At 36.8% G+C, this 17,737-nt stretch overlaps 2 protein-coding genes across 3 annotated transcripts in view; both read right to left on the reverse strand.

Annotated features, from left to right (window-relative positions):
• Positions 1-1,897: 1,897 nt before the first annotated feature.
• The window catches only part of LOC135210110 (vascular endothelial growth factor receptor 2-like), a 131,000-nt gene continuing 115,160 nt past the window's right edge, over positions 1,898-17,737 (reverse strand). For both annotated transcript variants that reach the window (XM_064242920.1, XM_064242919.1), the window contains 11 exons: positions 10,749-11,000; positions 9,955-10,179; positions 9,292-9,592; positions 7,269-7,426; positions 6,598-6,764; positions 5,948-6,070; positions 5,092-5,303; positions 4,859-4,964; positions 3,888-4,019; positions 3,146-3,304; positions 1,898-2,933 (listed from right to left, as the gene is read on the reverse strand). In XM_064242920.1, coding sequence (XP_064098990.1) covers positions 3,155-3,304; positions 3,888-4,019; positions 4,859-4,964; positions 5,092-5,303; positions 5,948-6,070; positions 6,598-6,764; positions 7,269-7,426; positions 9,292-9,592; positions 9,955-10,179; positions 10,749-11,000 — 1,826 coding nt within the window. In that variant the 3' untranslated portion in view covers positions 1,898-2,933; positions 3,146-3,154. The remainder of the gene's footprint in view (positions 2,934-3,145; positions 3,305-3,887; positions 4,020-4,858; positions 4,965-5,091; positions 5,304-5,947; positions 6,071-6,597; positions 6,765-7,268; positions 7,427-9,291; positions 9,593-9,954; positions 10,180-10,748; positions 11,001-17,737) is intronic.
• The window catches only part of LOC135209902 (vascular endothelial growth factor receptor kdr-like), a 34,771-nt gene continuing 28,219 nt past the window's right edge, over positions 11,186-17,737 (reverse strand). The window contains exons 15-18 of the mRNA XM_064242643.1: positions 13,275-13,460; positions 12,142-12,263; positions 11,729-11,863; positions 11,186-11,197 (exon numbers count right to left, since the gene is read on the reverse strand). Of these exons, the coding sequence (XP_064098713.1) occupies positions 11,186-11,197; positions 11,729-11,863; positions 12,142-12,263; positions 13,275-13,460 (455 nt within the window). The remainder of the gene's footprint in view (positions 11,198-11,728; positions 11,864-12,141; positions 12,264-13,274; positions 13,461-17,737) is intronic.

Genomic DNA, 17,737 nt, shown 5'->3' on the forward strand with positions numbered 1-17,737 from the left:
GAGTGAATGGTTTTGTTTTGGTTGATATGTAATGTAAGATGGACTTGGTTGGTTGTTGTGTGTTTTTAATTGCTGTTTTAGTTGGTCATTTGTGTGAGAGATTTTAATTGATTCACTTATTCATTCATTTAATCCATTTCAGTCAATCATATAACACTGCAGCGCTGAATGACCTTTGCAGGTCCCGCGCTAAATTCCATGATTAATCAATCAATCTTGGTTTTCATCAACAGCTCTAACTTGTTTTAAAATTATGAAAAATGTGTGGTTGGTTAAAAAGCTTTGCTAACGGCAGTCTGTACTGGCATTGGGATGTACAATGTGAGTTCCAAGTGCTTATCTCATATTTGATTGCTTGCTGACCATTATTTTACATGGAAACAACTCATTTTTGTATTTTTCCAGTCCCTTGTACTATATGACAGCCTTTGGGTACCCTTTGGCAACTGGGATTGTTAGGGGGGGGGGAGCTGAAGTGGGAATCAAAAGGGGTCGAGATGACAAAAAAGAATGATGTAAGCCATGTGATGAGCAGAAGGAAAAATTATTGGTTTTTGTCCATAGGCAAATCAGGATCAGTCATCGACATGTAGAGAACAAAGGTGCCACAAGGCCAAGGCCAATCACAGGAATGTATCTTATCCTTACCCTCCACAGCCTAACCAAGGGCAGAAGTCTCCCCACCCTCCCCAACCAAACTACCCCAAGCTGCCCTAGCATACCCTAAATCGTGGAGTAAATTGTAGGGATGCATGTAAGCTTTGCTACCCAAACCTAACCTGCCTTAGGGTAGTCCAACATAATCCTCATTCTCTCCTCACCTCCTTAGCTGACCTAGAAGACCATAAACCATACAGTTGGAATACAGAAATTCATCCAGAGTTAATATTGCATATCAGGTGTAAGGAAGCAAGGCTGTAAACTCTGACTCTCCCCACAGTATATTCAATACCTGATGGTTGGGAACTATATAAGCGACTCATTTGTTTTTATTATTTTTGATCTTGGTAATTTACTCTTACATTAGCCATACAGTCTATTTTGTGATCGATGAGCAAGTTAGTGTTTCAAACCTTGCTTTTACAAATAAGTTTGGTAATGTTAATCCTTTGCCATCAGCAATTCTTACAATTAAGATCGCCATTGTTCAACTGAGTGCAGTACTGTACATTGGGTGGAGGAAGGTTGGAGTGGAAAAAAAATCTGGGAACTTCATCAGGAGAAGTTGCTAAGATTTTATTAGCAAAAAAATGTGTTACCTTTAATCTCTTTGGTTATATAACTATTATGTATCAGGAAAAAAGATGGGTTAAGTGTGCACATGTAGTGCTTGTGCTTCAAGCAGCTAACACCTCCCAAACAGTTTTTTTTTAAATAACGGAACACAATACTGTAAAAACACCAACACAATACTTGGACTTCCATGCATGTCCTCATTTTTATTAGGAAATCCTTAACTTGCCTTCTTACTCCTCGTGAGAAAAAGAACAAAATGACTATCAACAATATGAATGGTAGTGGTTTTAGCCCTTTTGGTCCTGTTGCTCTATTTATTTTCATTTTCTCCAGTTAGTTTTTTACTTCTCCCCATACAGTAATCTCTCCCGTGGGTTTAATTTCCATCAACTTTAGATTGGATAGCGTCCATGTCCTCGTACGGTAGACTGTGAAGGAACATATGTTATTCATCCAATTGTAGGCAGCATCAGCCAGTCAGTATGTGAGGCAAATGAAGTGAATATGATGGAAATAAATGCAGATGAAAGTCAATAAATTCCTTAACTCTTAAAAGATATTAAGCTTTGACATCCAAGAAAAACAAAGTATTCAAGATTCACAAGTCTATGAAGTGGATGCCAGAGATGCTACAAAAAGAAGCTTGATCATATCCTGACGTTAATTAATGGTCTATATAAAGCATAGTTACCAGCTTTATTAACAGTTGAATATCACTGTAAGGGACAATAAGTGCTATGCACTTGAAAAAATACAGTTTTGATTGAAAATTAAAAATAATTCATAAATTAGAGTAACAACAAAATGATACAATTGATAATGACAGCAGTATGTTTGGCTTTATAGCCCAACTACATAAATCAGTCGCAGTGTGAAAAAATTATAAATCATCACAACTTAATCACCTGTATCCAGTCTTCAGTACTCATAGTAAATGCAATGGAATGTTTGTCTAATACCTTTGGCAAATATGAGAGGCACATCTAAAGGGTCAGTCTATCCTCGAAATATGGTGCTGAACATAAAGTGGTAGGTTACATCCCTAATAAAATCATAAAGGAAAAAAAAAATAAGAACCTTTGTCCTTCATTTGGGTATAATCCGTATTTAATATTACATGTTCCTGGCAGTAGTTACATAACTGTCAGTAATATACAGTATTTATATAATCGAAATTAAATTATATTGCATCAGATAAAAATAATCTCATATGTTCATTACTTCTGTCAGTTCTATTAACAGATTAAATCAGTACACTCAACCTGCTCGTGGGATGCAAACTGCCAAACTAGTGTCAGATTTGGTTTACATAGAGAACAACAACTGAATGGTGCTTGTAAGGACAGAGCACTCGCAAATTAAACTAGTGTAAATGTTGACAAACTTTTCATATCATTTATGAAAGCGACAATGGAATGACAAAGCATCCAAAGCTGCTACTTGGGTAGCCATGTTTTTTTTTTAAGAAAGTAATTCCTTCTAGTCGTGGAATTGGTCAACCTTGTTTGACTTTATGAGTGTTTCTTTAAGAATGCCACATTGAAGTAATTCTTTCTAGTCGTGGAATTGGTCAACCTTGTTTGACCTCTTGAGTGTTTGATGAATATTTCGGAAATTAGATAATCTTGTTTTATACCTCCGTAAAGTTTCGAGTAGAATTCGATCTTCTCCTTGGAGCCTCTTCATCAGAAGTGATCCTGTGACAATGAGAATTAATTTTGAGTTCGATCATTTTCATTATTACAAAGCAAATTCATTTTGAGAGTGATCTTATGGGATTACATTGGTATTGAACATGATTAAATATATATATATATATATATATATATATATATATATATATATATATATATATATATATATATATATGTATGTATATACGTATTCTTGTTCCAAGGCTTCTACTTACACATATTCATTATCGGGCTGAATATGTCGAAGGAAGACTGAGGAGAGCGTGTGGCTGATGACATAGGAAGATATCCTGTCCTCTGGTCTGGATCAACTGTTGTGCTTTCAGTAAGCATCTGAGATCATGGTTCGTTTTTCCTGTCCCATGTACACCGTCCTGAGTAATAATATTGATTAATATACTGTACAAGTTGTGAAAATCTGTATTAACAATGGCCCAAGTAATAATATTTTTGTTTTCCTGCATTTCATCAAATGCTTACTTGTCTCTTAGGACGGAAAAGACAAAAGCAGCAAGGAATCATCAGTAGATCCCACATCTCCTTGAATACCAATCGCTAAAAGAATGTATTTTTGCCAACCTAATTTGATTTTTGAGAATATGTACTGAACTTACATAACCCTTTTACGTGTGGTAATTAAGGTAGGTTGGAACAGCTGAAATAATTTGCCTTTTATTCCACTGCCATATATGTCCTTTTAAACTTTTCACATTTTTCTTCTGAGTCTGTCATGAGAAACAAAACAGACAAAGAGAAAGATATCTGTTTTTTGAGTTCTTCTTAGTGATAGAGCACTGAATAACAAAAGCAATGTTTGATGCTGGTTGTAATATTAACGTAGTGACCTGGGCCTGAATTCCATTAGAGTTAGCAGCTCATAAAGTTAGACAGTTCTTGATAACATTCTGGTAGAACATGACCCAATTTACTGTTCGAATAAGAGAAATTTCAACATACCTCACATTTCGACTCTCCATCTCTAGTGATATGCCTGATGTCAGGTGATGCCACCATCTCCAAGTAATCTGTCTCGTGCTTGAAACGCTCCTTATTCATGTTCAGGTACTCTCCATTCTTGATGTTGAAGTACTGTGGAAGAGTATGTTTTTCATTAGCAATGTTGTGGAAGATTTCAGTAATCTGTACATTACTATATTTGATAATAAAAATATTGTTATCAAATGTTTTAAAAGTTGGTGTACTATTAATCGTATACTTTCTTACCTGCATATCTGTCAACTATGATGTAAATAAGTAACAGAAATATTCACGTAGAAATCTATTTGAGATTTCATATTTATGTACAAAGTCTGTTAAAAGGGAAAAAGCTTTGCATAAGCAAAAATTTTACAAGTGTTTTGAGCATCTCTGTCTAGTACGTGACAGCTTAGAAGTGGTGGAAGGGCACCAGAATACCTTCAGTTTTTTCTTGGGTTTTACATCAAACGTGTTTTAATGTACTAATTCGTGACTGTATTCTTTTGTGGAAATAACGTATATTTTGCTGTACTTATTTGTTGTTCTTTTGTTTAACTGACACAACCTTTAGTACAGTTTTCATAAAAATTTCTGTGACTGGAAAATAATAAAAGGTGTCCTATCTGGGATTTTAGTGTTCTTAACCGAAGCTTAAACTGGTAGCTGTGTTGGTATCATCAGCGCCTGGGTAAAAAATGAAGACAGATTGGGTTGATTGGTCTGTTGTTATGCGAGGGGCTTCAGAATGGTCGACACAGCTTTTATGCTGATGCATGAAGCAACTTGGACAATATGGGAAATTTTGCCAGATGGTCATTGTTGACAGTGTGGTTAGAGATAATTTTGTCAATAGCCTTATATATTGAAATCAATATTTTTAGAAAACAAATCAAACCACGGAATGAAGGCATTATGGAGAAAGATACAGAGTTTCAGTTCTCAGTCCTCACCTGAGTAGTCTCAGACATCAGCAACTTGCTGAGTTTGTCGGCCAAATATCGAAAGGAAGGCCGATCTTGAGGGGCGCTCTCCCAGCATTGGCACATGACTTTGTATCTGTAAAAAATAATAATGAATTAAGATCACAGCTTTTCTGAATCACTGGAATATTGAAGCAGAGATTATCGCTTTTAACAGTACGCAGCAAAACAATCACCATGCCATCATTCGAACTTGTGCTTACAGGTCATTGTTTGCGTATTCAGGTTTCTCCATTCGGTACCCATCTTGTAGACTCAGTAAGAATGTGCGGTCAATTTTGACCCCTGGATATGGAGTAGACCCCAAACTGAAGAGTTCCCATAGAGTCACTCCAAAAGACCAGACGTCGCTCTGGATGGAAAACATCTTGTCACGGATGGCTTCAATTGACATCCACTTCACTGGCAAGAGATCCTGTGTGAAGAAATATTGCATGACTGAATAAATAGACCATTTTTAGTCTCTAAGAAATGTGATTCTTAGTCTCTAAGAAATGTAAGCCGTCTCTCTCCGTTAATAGAGACGAGAATTGAGACAAGACAGTATATTGTTTGTAAATAAAATGCTGAAACGTATTATTAACTAGACTAGATCCTGTGCTACTTTTAAATAGGACTCATTGGTGTAAGGAGCTAAACAGAAGGAAGGGGGTTATTGTTTTTTGTTTTCAACTCCAGAAGTGCAATGGAAGTGATGGCATATAATGAGCAGATAATTAGATTCTTATAAGTAGATCTCAATCTAGATTATTAGCACACTGACGGACTGTTGGTAATGCACAGTTAATCAATTAACTTCTGAACAGGAGACCACTGGTTGGTAGATCAGTGATTTATCTGATTAGCAGGTAATTGATCAAGTGGTCATACTTGTATAGGATTATCATTAATAGTTCAACCATTAATGCCCTATAAACGACTGATCAGTATATTATATCAATATAGATCACTCTTCAATATAATATCACAGAAGCAGTAGACTGCCACTTTTTAGATCACCTTTGTGTACAGGCTACTGATAAATACATCACTTGTCAGTTCAGTTGTCATAGAACTTACATTGGTTTGTTTAAGGTAGATGTCGTCTTTATAGATGTCTCTTGAGAGGCCAAAGTCGCTGATCTTCACAACATTGGCCTCAGCCAGAAGCAGGTTTCTTGCTGCTAAATCTCCATGTAAAACCTAACAGAGTGAATAAAGGGTCAACAGTTATTAGGTACATGAAGGCATAGTAAAAGAGTCATTAGTTATACAGAGCACAAATTATCTACATTATCATACTATGTGAGATGACTAGCATTACAAAAAACTTGTGAAATCAGTGGCATATTTAGGTGTGACTGATATAATGTTATAAAAATTACAATAAGGTCTGCTCATGTCCATTTTGTCTGCGAAGGAAATAAAGTTAGTGGAAGTGAGTTAAAACCCTTTAAGGCCCTTGGGATCCAAACCCACTTGCACCTCTGGACAGTAAAGAAAATGGCCAAAGCAATAAACCTTAACTAAGACATCAGCTGGCTGTTTAATACTGAAGACTTCAGGTAATCTCTCAACTATAATCTCCATCAGGTCACTTGCCTGTCGTTTATCCCAAATCCTGAAGCGTGAAACTTTACCCGAGAAGTTGAAAAGACAGCTTAAAAACGAAACAACCTTGAGGAGAGGAAATAAAATGGAAAAACGATAACACCTAAGCTTAACCCTACCTTTCTGCGGGTCAAATAGTCCATGCCCTCAGCCACTTGCCAAGCCCAACAAATAAGGTCGACAGTCGTGAAAGATGACGTCACTCCGGGAATTGTGCTCTTACAATAGTTTCCCTGGGAGTCGAGCACTTTTAAAGACTGCTCCTTCTTGCTTCTGTCTGCTGATCCTGTTATGTGTGAAAAAAGGATGATGAAGGTTTTATTTTTTATATCTAGTTAAGAGACCAAATAAGCATGGTTGACTAAATCAAGTTTGTGCACTGCCAGAAAGTAATAATGGATTAACTATTCTAAAGTAATAATGGATTAACTATTCTAAAGTAATAATGGATTAACTATCCTAAAGATAAACAGTAACAGCACTCCTTTGTAAATCAAGCAAGTTAAATGATTTAGGAGAAGTATGAAATGGCAGAGAATCCTTCAGTACTGATCCAGCTTGTTACATTTGGAGTAAACAGTATGGGATTGTGGTGTCCAGTGTTCACGTCCTGTATCTAGTGTTTATGTCCTAATACTTATGTTAAAAAAATATATTTGCTAACAGAAAAACAATTGCAATCTATCTGTCAGATGCACGCATGCAAGAGCATGTATATGAATCTGTACATATGAAAGCAGTTCCCAGTGAATAAGAATAATCTTCATTGCTATGCAACCCAATTGATTACCTTCTTCGGGTGCTGCTGTGCTCTCCACAGCTGGAACCGTTTGGTAGGAAGGATTCTGTACCATCTTCATTTTGCTGGGCAGGGAATTCCCAAGTCGAAAGATCCTGGGAGAACTCGCCTGGCATTGTCTATCCCCCGTGTCTTCATTGGGGGGTTTTCTGCCAATATAATTGTGCAGATGTTAAAATCACTAATATTGTCTTAACCACTGATAACAGAGAAGTGATCAAAGATGTTCTCAGAATCAATTAATAAAAGATCTTGGTTATTTTTATAATCACTACGTTTAAAAACATCGAGCGTGAATATTATGAGAGTAAAATTATTGAAAAAATCATATTGATTTTTATTATCAAATATGTTATTCAGAGATATGGGGAAACTTACTGAAGTTGTACTTTTTATTGAATTCATGTTGGAAGGAATTTCTCCAAGCTGGTGTTGCTTTGTTAATTTAACTAGAGAATTCATATCCTTTGGGTTCATATTTTGATGTATAATTGCTTTTCCATTACTTGGAGAAAAGAGTTTATTTACATTCATATTTGAATTAATATGTTTACATAAGGTTGGCTTCTGTATTTTTTAATTCAAGGTCATAAAACATAAAAAAAATCCCAGTAATTTATAAAATGTAGCCCTGAACAAGTGTTATATTCAGTGGTGCACGGCTAGATACAAAGTCACTGAGTAACACTGGTTGTAGTTGTTACTGGAAAGTATTAATGTAGTTCATGAAGAACTTTTTAGAATAACCATGGTTCTTATGACCTTATCAACTGGACATGATGTATTGATCTACCAAGAACGCTGATGACACTGACAGCTAGGACTGTTCATTCTGAAGTATGAGCAGCCTCTCAAAGTATCCAAAAGGACAAAAGTGGAAGGTATACTATGTCTTGTATGAAAGCTTTACAAGATAAGATGGTTGAAGTAAAAAAAAATTTCACTTGCTTTGGCTAAAGGTAGGGCTACTATGCAAAGAGGTACCTGGCAGGATCATAGGATTGTCTTTCAACAATACCAGATTGCCACTGAAGAAGCTTTCGCTGAGAAAAGAAATGTTAAAGTAGTAGTATTAGCACAATTATTTTTAGTAAGAATGTTGTGCATGCAAAAGTTGTGAGAAATTAGCCAACAAGCCATAAAGATGAAATTTCAGCCGCAACGGATCACACCACCCCCCCCCCCCCAAAATAACCAAATACGTCTGCTGTATGGATAAGGCCACTTTTGAATTTGAGGAAAGAAAAAATAGCTTTGGCCACGAGAGTGTGTACAGCTTTTGAGGTAATTATAGCAGTCATAAACATAATCGCTTCAAACACTTTGTAATGTCATGGTCAGAATAATTAGAGTACGAGTTAAAAACAAGAAAGTCTCTTTAACCATTTATCAGTGAAGTACCATGAGACAGGACATTGAAAAGTATTGCTTTATTCAACTTTGAACCGGGGTTTACAAATAAAGGAACTGGAACTGCTTCGGTGGAATTGGTCACTGCCCATGGAAGTGAATCGAAAGTCCCAAACATAAATTCCATTCCTGCTATGATTCATGGGCCTTTTCCAGTCGAATTTCCTTCCTCCTGCCTTCACAGCTCAGCAACCTCTCAGCATCTTCAGGAACTAGTGCTGCACCAGAATTCTCAGTATCCAAGCAAAATACAGTACAATACTGTAGTCTTACCTACAACCTGATATTGGCAATTTCAGCACATATTAAAATAATATATAATTTATTCTTCATTTCAGCTTTGTGGCTGTGGTGTAACTGGCCACACTTAATGTGGCTGGTTCAGTTCACATAGATTCCTCTTTTCTGCACTTTGAGGAAATTAGTAACCAACTATAGTTAGCATACAGTGATCAAGCAGGAACTGTTTAAGCTCACCAACCTTACTTTTATTCTGTTATTAGCAACTTGCAGCTTTTCACAAGTAAATTTGTAAGTTTACAAAATGTCTAGATAATGGCAATGAGGAAAATTTGCTCAAAGGAAGGAATGGTAGATTACTTACGAGGATGAGAAGAGAACTTTAGGGGATGCTGGGGACTTCAATAAAATCTCACATGGCCTTGTACTTGTATTTATGGTGGGTGAAGCTGTCTGGACAGACTGAGGGTCACTGGAAGATTTGGCTGATTTTGGAGATTTGAGAACGGGCGAGAAAGGTGAAATGTTGTCTTTACCATCTCTTCCACTAAAGTTGACCAAATCGGTGATGGGGTCAATGACATTCTCAAAATTAACCCGATGACAGTGAAGGAATGGGAGAAGGCTGCCATATCGGCAGTACTCAACAAGAATCCATAGCTCTCCTGATATTAGAATGGAAAGTGATGTGGTAGATTATTAGTGAAAAAAAGAAATTTGATCTAGCCTAATTTTATAAGGTGATTTCTTATGCTTGCTCAAAGAAAGCATTGTCTAGTATTTCTTTCGAGACAATAAAATTTTTTTGCAAGTTTAACCCTCTAATTCATCACATTCTTTAGATGTATTTATTAATAACAGACCATTCTGTCTCTTTATGGACACTAAGTAGGACTTGCGGAATCTTGGACTTTCTACTGCAGCTCTTAATTAGAGGACAAATTCTCAAAAATTCTATTCAGTTACCAATACTCATATTGCCATATAATTTTATAGATGCAGGTATTCATCTTCAGGGAAGTCTTACCTTTGCCAACATTAGCTGTGTAAGCACCCATAAGATTGACAATGTTAAGATGCTTTCCGATGTGAATCATAATTTTCAGTTCTTGGGTCAGTGCTGTGATCTGGGTAGTATCTGCTTGCATCTTGCACATTTTGAGTGCAACAGCTGTTTTTGGTATCCCAGGCTCCAGGTTCGATACTGTGGCTTTGACTACACGGCCAAAGGCACCGGCTCCAAGTTGCTGGCCTATTGAGATCACACACACACAGAACAGGCATAGATTCATTCAATTAATACCAGAACAATGAGAAATCTTATGTTATCCAAGAAAAAATATTAAAATGCAACCTTATATAATGTGAACCAGGGTAGACTGTTTATGCATGGATTTATAACTGTATATGAACGTATTCACATATAAGTACACTCATGTAGGGTAAAGGTTTCAGTAGCTTGCAGAAAGTCAGTCATGCAAATTACAAGTGAACCTGCTTTGAATTTTCCCAGAGAGAAAAGTTGCTGGAATTCACTGACAGCAAGAAAGTAAAGATAATTCAGATGGATATTTGTACCTTTCATTGAAGGTATAATTTCGTGAATATGTAATTGGAATAAAATTAAAAATGGAAACTAGAAGAAAAATATGGAATGGGATGAAGATAACTCAGTACATCGCTCTGCATTTGCCTATATGTATTAGAAAACTTTAAGCGGCCAGAAAATCAGTTTGTTCCTTTGTACATTGTATTCTCTTTTACCCTACTGTTGGCCTCATTCTACCACAGATGCAAATGAAGTCAAGTACACTGGCTCACCCAATTGTATTCGGTCCCTAGAAACTTCCCAGTTATGGTCATAAGGAAGGAGCTCGGCTTGTCCGTCAGCTGTGCAGTTTGGGTTCAGTTCATTGGGCCGTCCTTTCTGAAAGAGGAAAGCCAGATTCTTCTCTGTCTCCCGTCTCTTTAGGAAATCTCGTCTCAGCAACACGAGAACTACCACGAGGAGGCAGATGAGGAAGGGTGCAATGATACCTATGGTAACTTCCAGGGTTTTGCTGGATACTTCCCCTACAAAATAGCAAAGGAGAGTGATTATATATATTTCTGACACACATCGGGATCAAACCCCACCTTTCAAGTGAAAGGCCAAGGTACTGCCAATTGATCCACACAAGTCAAAAGAAGCTGGTACCTAGGTACTTTTGTAACAGGTTTTTTCCTGAGCATGATACCACCTAACATACCAGCGAATTTCACCCAACTTCCTGACCCACCAGTGAACCAACTGTTAGCATTTCATTTGAATAATCCCTTCAGCATAAATGTGATGGAACTAATCAACGCATGAACAAATGTTTCACATTAATAAAATTCGGACTCATGTTGTGATCGAACTCCCATCTTTCAAAGGAAAGGCCAGGCAGTACCAAGTGGGTAGAATTCGCCGGAATGTTAGGCGGCAGCCCTGTCCAGGAAAATCCTCGGGTACAGAAATTTGGGTTCCAGCTTTTTCTACGACTTGTGTGTATTAATTGGTAGCACCCTGGCCTTTGATTTGAGAGACTACTGTTTAATCCCAAAGTAAGTTAAAAAAAATTATTACTGTGAAACACATGTCTGTGTGTTGACTAGTTCTATGCTTATATGGAGAGAGAGAGAGAGAGAGAGAGAGAGGATGAGAGAAGAGAGAGAGAGAGAGAGAGAGGAGAGAGAGAGAGAGAGAGAGAGAGAGATGAGAGAGAGGAGACTTCACCTTGCAGAAAGTAGTGTGAGAAATCCCTTACAGATCTGCCCACCTTTGTTTTTTTCAGTTTTCCCCCCCTCTCGCATACATAATGTCCCGTGTGGATTGTGGGATCTAGGTGGGGGATCGTCATGGTCTGGTTGTTCTCTCTGAATTCACCGAAATTACCGGGAAGAGGCTGACCATCCTGTTGAGAATTTGAATCACTTGGTTAAACTTTTTATCTGGTTTGTTTCGTCTACTACAATGAAAACAACAATAAAACTGTAGTCATCTACAAGAGGGAAAAAATAAGTTTTTCATAGCTAGAAAAGCTTCATATACTTGTAATACCCTTCTGTAACAAAGCATGCATAAAAAATAAACTGAGTATTACAAAATTCTAGTTACATTCCCACTAGCATATAGACAGTATGAGTGACTGAGAGCAGAGTTCAGGGTTGAAAAATACATAACAAAACAAACTTTTGTCCAGATGATGTCTTCGGGAGGTGGGCCAAAGTAAGAACAATCGAAAGTGAAAGCATCTCCAACCATCTCAACTTTCCTGTAGTCTTTTGGCAGCATGTTTCTTCTTTCCTTGAGAACTACAAAGAGAACATATTCTTATGATATGGAACAAGTAGGCAGACACGAGGTACTATCGTGCATAAAAGTCCGCTCCCTTAGCCATCCAGAGAGTGAACGCGAATCCGCGACTGTGAAACACCGAAGCAGTTGAACAAGTAACTAATGGAAGACCCAACAGATGATGTGCCGTCATTGCATATGGGAACAGGAAGGAGGAGTGGGAAGCAGATATGTTTCTTGACTTCCTGAGTACTTTTATTCTCAAATATATATTTCTTATATTTCTTAAACAACACATCTTACACTCAAACCCAGTATCGTCAACAAAAGAAACTTTACGATCACTTTCTTAACAATATTAGAATATGGAGACTTTCCTGTCTGCTGAAGAAAATATACCTGCTTCCCACTCCTCCTTCCTGTTCCCATATGCAATTACGGCACGACATCTGTTGGGTCTTCCATTAGTTACTTGTTCAACTGCTTTGGTGTTTCATAGTCGCGGATTCGCGTTCACTCTCTGGATGGCTAAGGGATCGGACTTTATGTGCCATAGTACTTTTGTACTATGTGTACAAAGTAAGTTATATCACTTGGAAATTGCTGCTTTTGTGGAGCAGTGATTGTTGCTAAATCAAAGAGAACATCAAGTGCTCCCTGTTTGTCCTCGATAAAACAGTTAAACACAAAAGAAAATATTCAAAAATGATTTGATGTTCGGTCGCCTGTATCAAAGAGGAAGGGGTGTGTTGCATGCTATGTATCTGTACTACAAGGGGAGGACATGAAAGAGAGGATCTGATTTTTATTAGGGCTAGTTTAACCATTAGTCCGTGTACAGCAAAATCAATTGGGATCATTGATATGATCGCACTACGGGTATTATGACCCTCGGTTAAATGGTTTTGATGAAGGTGAAGGAAAAATGAAAAGGACAATTGCCACATTAGTATTACAGCAGCGTAATGATTGCAATTGATTGCACTGTGTACAAGGTAAACCAACAGTTATTTATTGATTATTCTCACCATCGAGATAAATGGTTCTCGTTCTCTCATTAACTCTGTTGTCAGAGGGTATAATTCCCCTTGAAGATATGTCCACATCTCCAATGCAATCGTATCTCCCCTGATGTCTTCTGCTGGCGGTTGCAACGTCAAAGGTACTAATATGGTTATGATGAGATGAATCAAATGTACCAATTTCTTTAAAATCTGTAAACAGAATTATCTGGCAACATCCTCTTAGTCATAAATAAATATATAATCAATAATGAAAAATTATTTCAAGTTATAAAATTGGCTGCATGGAAAAAATTTAAGATTTGATAAATATGATAGGTTATTTTCCTTTGGCGTAATGTAATTCTAATGGGTCATTACATAGATTCCACTCTACAGAAATATCAGACACTGACAAAAATCCAGTCTTGATCCATCAAGCTGACATGTAACATTCAGAGCAAACCAGTCTCTCTTCTTATCCTGAACTAACGAAAAAAAAAAAAAAAAAATCTATGTTCACAAAAGGCTGACCCCACCACATTTTCTCCAACAGACGATCAGATACAGAGAATCCCACTGTCGGAAATTTAGCAAACCCCAGAAACACATGCGTAATATTTCCTGTAAACTCTCCCTCAGGACTTCTTTAACCCTCCCCTTTATTAAATTAGCTACATGTACAAGAAAAAAAAGGAACAGAATTATAGAAAATCTAGAAGAAAAAATTTAATTAGGGAAGGTGATACAGAAGTGAAATATAGAATGGGAAGCAACCCACACCCTTACTTGAGAAAAATCGAGTCATGATGAGGTTATCCTCATCATGAAAACCTGGATAAATATGTTAGATATAAAAGCAAGCTCGAAAGGAAAGTACATAGATTAAGTTTATGCTCTCTGTAAAAAGCATATTAGGGCATTTTTTCACGTGTAAAAGAATTGGACAAATTCAAAAGCCAGGAATTACCTCTTGGTATATCCAAGGTCCTTTAAATATACTCGGAGAGGTCGGCTCATCAGCGAGCGAAAATACGTTCCCTCTGCGCGTGACGTCACGCTACGAACAGTCTCCTCTGACAGCACTGACTCTGACAGGTATACGTAGTAACACGATGCACGGATAACTTTCCAAAAAAAATACTTCTTAAGGTATAAATATTTTTATTTTGTTTTACTTAAAGTACACATTTTCTTTAAAGCAGACCATACTTCAATGTTTCATAATAATCTGAGGCTTCTAAACAAAAAGTCATAGGGGTATAGAGGTACCTTTCAAGGTATGGATTAACGTAGAGAAAGTTGTCCTTGATACTAAATCCTACACAACGAGTTAAGGATTAACATAGAGAAAGTTGTTTTGGTACTATGAACTCTCATTTTAATCCCAACAGATGAACAGAACAAAGATGACAGTTTAATGGTGATGATGCAATTGAGATATGCATGAGTTTGTTTCTCACCGAGCCAGGTGTGGACCCCAAGAGGAAAAACTTTTGTTGTTTTCATGGTTTTTCTTACTGTACTACTGCAAGTCCTCTGTTTCTTTTTATTCATGTCGATAATGTTGTTGAGGTGCTGCATTCTAAAAAACACTGATATTTAGGCAAAAAATTCCACAACCTCGTCAGGAACACCAGCAACAGCCGATTTCATTTCAGCAGCCATTGTTTTTATGCATTTCTTTCCTGGTCTACGACCATAGCAATGAATTGCTGTAAAAATTTCTCAACAAATTTTTAGTTTAGAAAAAAAGTCGTCTGATGGTGCATAGAGTTTTCCTTCACTTATATAAAGGACCCATGTCTCTGACGTCTTGCTGTTAACAATGTACCCTATATTTGGATATTTAAAGGAAAACTTTTTCACTGCATATCCACCGATATATCTTAAGGACTCTTCCTCGATAACAGATCCCGTGGTGCCTCGTGATTTCTGACATTTAGCAAATTCTGTTTCCTCAGAGAACATTTCGTCATTCTTAAGATCCACATCAAATTCCAGGTCTCTAAAAATGATGTTTGTCATACATATTTCTAAGGCCAGTTCCCTGTCATGGAAAGATTTATCAGGTCCGTTTCCATCACGTCCATATGATACCATTTCATGGGATAACGGGTCAGGTTTTCATTTCCTTTGTCGCAGTTTGCCTTATCGCTAACAAGTTCAATATCTCTACCTAGCAAAAAGTTTTTCAATTTTTATTTAAAATTAACTGCATTGGGATGATCATGAGAACCCCTCATCTGCCTAATGTATCCAAAAAAACTTTCAAGACAGTCTTGATTTAATCACCGTGTCATAATAAAAGAAATGTTATGACTGTTTTAGCATGTTATGTAGCCCAATCATTGAGTGGCAAGATAATATCACACTTTTTTGGAATTTGTAAAGGCAATTAAATTTTGGGTCTTTTACCCTCATTCCCAGAATAGCATCGACCATTTTTTGTAGAGCACTTTTCTGGCTATCCAAATTTATCCCAAATGCATAGTGGGCTTTTATGTCACCGAACATCATAGAGGAATTCATGACAACGAACCATTCATTCACTGTAGCTATAAAATCGGCAGTTTCCTTCCAATTGTTGCTCTCTAGTAAGCCCCTTTCTCCTAAAAAATACAATGCCTTAGCACATGACTTTGAAAGTAGCTGTACAGCATACGTTACATGCTGTCTTTGTAAGCCACTTACATTGATATGTGTTTCATTAATCTTATATGCTAAGGCATACTCTGATACGGTTTTCATTAGCATTTCACGGAAACAGGCATCAGATACACTATTTCCATTTTCCATAAGAAAACCGTGGTCCAGAAAATGGTTTCTAATTAACTTCATCAAATGAGGAGCGTCAGCAAATATGAAGACATTCCTGTCAGCACATGGGTTTTTAAAAAAGACTTTCTCAGGGTTAAGGGGATCAATCCCGAATTCTTTCCAAACCCTCAAATTATTGAGTCCTCGCTTTATGGCTCGTGCACATCTATCCTCTTCCTTTTCAGATACACTGCTACCTGAAATGAGTGTTGCATTTCAGATTTTATGAAATCACAACAATTCCTATACTTAAAGCACAAAAACTGAATATTTTTTTTATATATTTAATGGTTACTTAAAGAGAACGGCAGAGAACTTTAATTTGATAGTCTAATGTAATTTACTTTTCGTAATCTAGGTGTCACAGACGGTAAAATATTTTAGGAAAAATAGAGTCGACGGGAAGAAATGTATCATGCAGGTTTTTGGCAAATTGCTCAACTTGTAACTTACCATTAGGTAAAAAAAAGGGATGGCACAGCCTCTTCCTTCAGTGCACGTTGATTTTTGGGTTTTTCAATTCCCAGGAGTCCGTACTTCATGTTATCTGCATAGTCCTCTGCTTTAAAATGGACTGAATAAATTAGAGCACGCTTCCAGTTAAAATCGTCTGCGCGTTTGCAAGCATGCATTTCTTCGTTTTTTCTTCCTTTGGGAAACTAGAATATCGAATACCCATATTAATGGTCTTTTTGCTATTATTATGGCATCCAAATACAGCACAAACCGAAGGCATGGCTGCTGGAAGTTAATAAACGTGACAGAGATCAAGTAAGACTACTTCTTGTCAGGTCAAACCTCGGCTACCGTCTCCGAAAATTGACGTCACAAAAGTTCCGCCCACATGCGCGTAGCTCACTGATGAGCCGACCTCTCCGAGTATATTTAAAGGACCTTGGGTATATCAAAGATACCCTGGCACATTTCTTATATGAGAAGGACATAGTCTGCGTGACAATTATCATTCTTTCCGTTTATGTACTATTAATATAACGCCCTTAATTAAAAATAATATTCTTATGTTTATGCGCAATCACGGCCTCCTTTAATATTAAGTAAGCGTGTCATGGTAATGATGATATTTCATCATTTTGGCAATACTGTTGCATCCGGGACGCATATTCACCGTGTTATGGTTCGGCCAGACAAGTGAGAACGGGCGCCCGTTCACAATTTTCTGGGCAATTCGAACAAACTAGCACATATCACGCCATGCCCATATGCAGTATGTGCATTTACATTTATTGTGTATTATTTACTCTACTAAATATTGTGCATATATTTGGTATATTATGCGATATTAATATCTACAAATAATTATATTTATTTATTGTGTACTTATTTCTTATTATTTATTATAACAAATCATATTTATTATGTGTTAATTATTATGTTTTTATTTCTTATTTATTATGCTAAATACTGTGCATATGTTTAGTAAATTATATGATAAAAATACATTCAAACAATCAGAATTTATTTATTGTTTATTTATGCATTGTTCATTATACTAAATCATGTTTATTTATTGTGCATTTATTTCTTATTTATGATGCTAAATAAGGTGCACATTTCTTATTTATTATGGTAAATGCAGTGCATAACTAAAACTAAGAGAAAGGATGGTGTGTTGCATGTCACAAAGACTATTATAGGTTGGCTTTTATGAT

Source organism: Macrobrachium nipponense, chromosome 39 (genome assembly GCF_015104395.2).
Source record: "Macrobrachium nipponense isolate FS-2020 chromosome 39, ASM1510439v2, whole genome shotgun sequence".
Lineage (NCBI taxonomy): Eukaryota > Metazoa > Arthropoda > Malacostraca > Decapoda > Palaemonidae > Macrobrachium > Macrobrachium nipponense.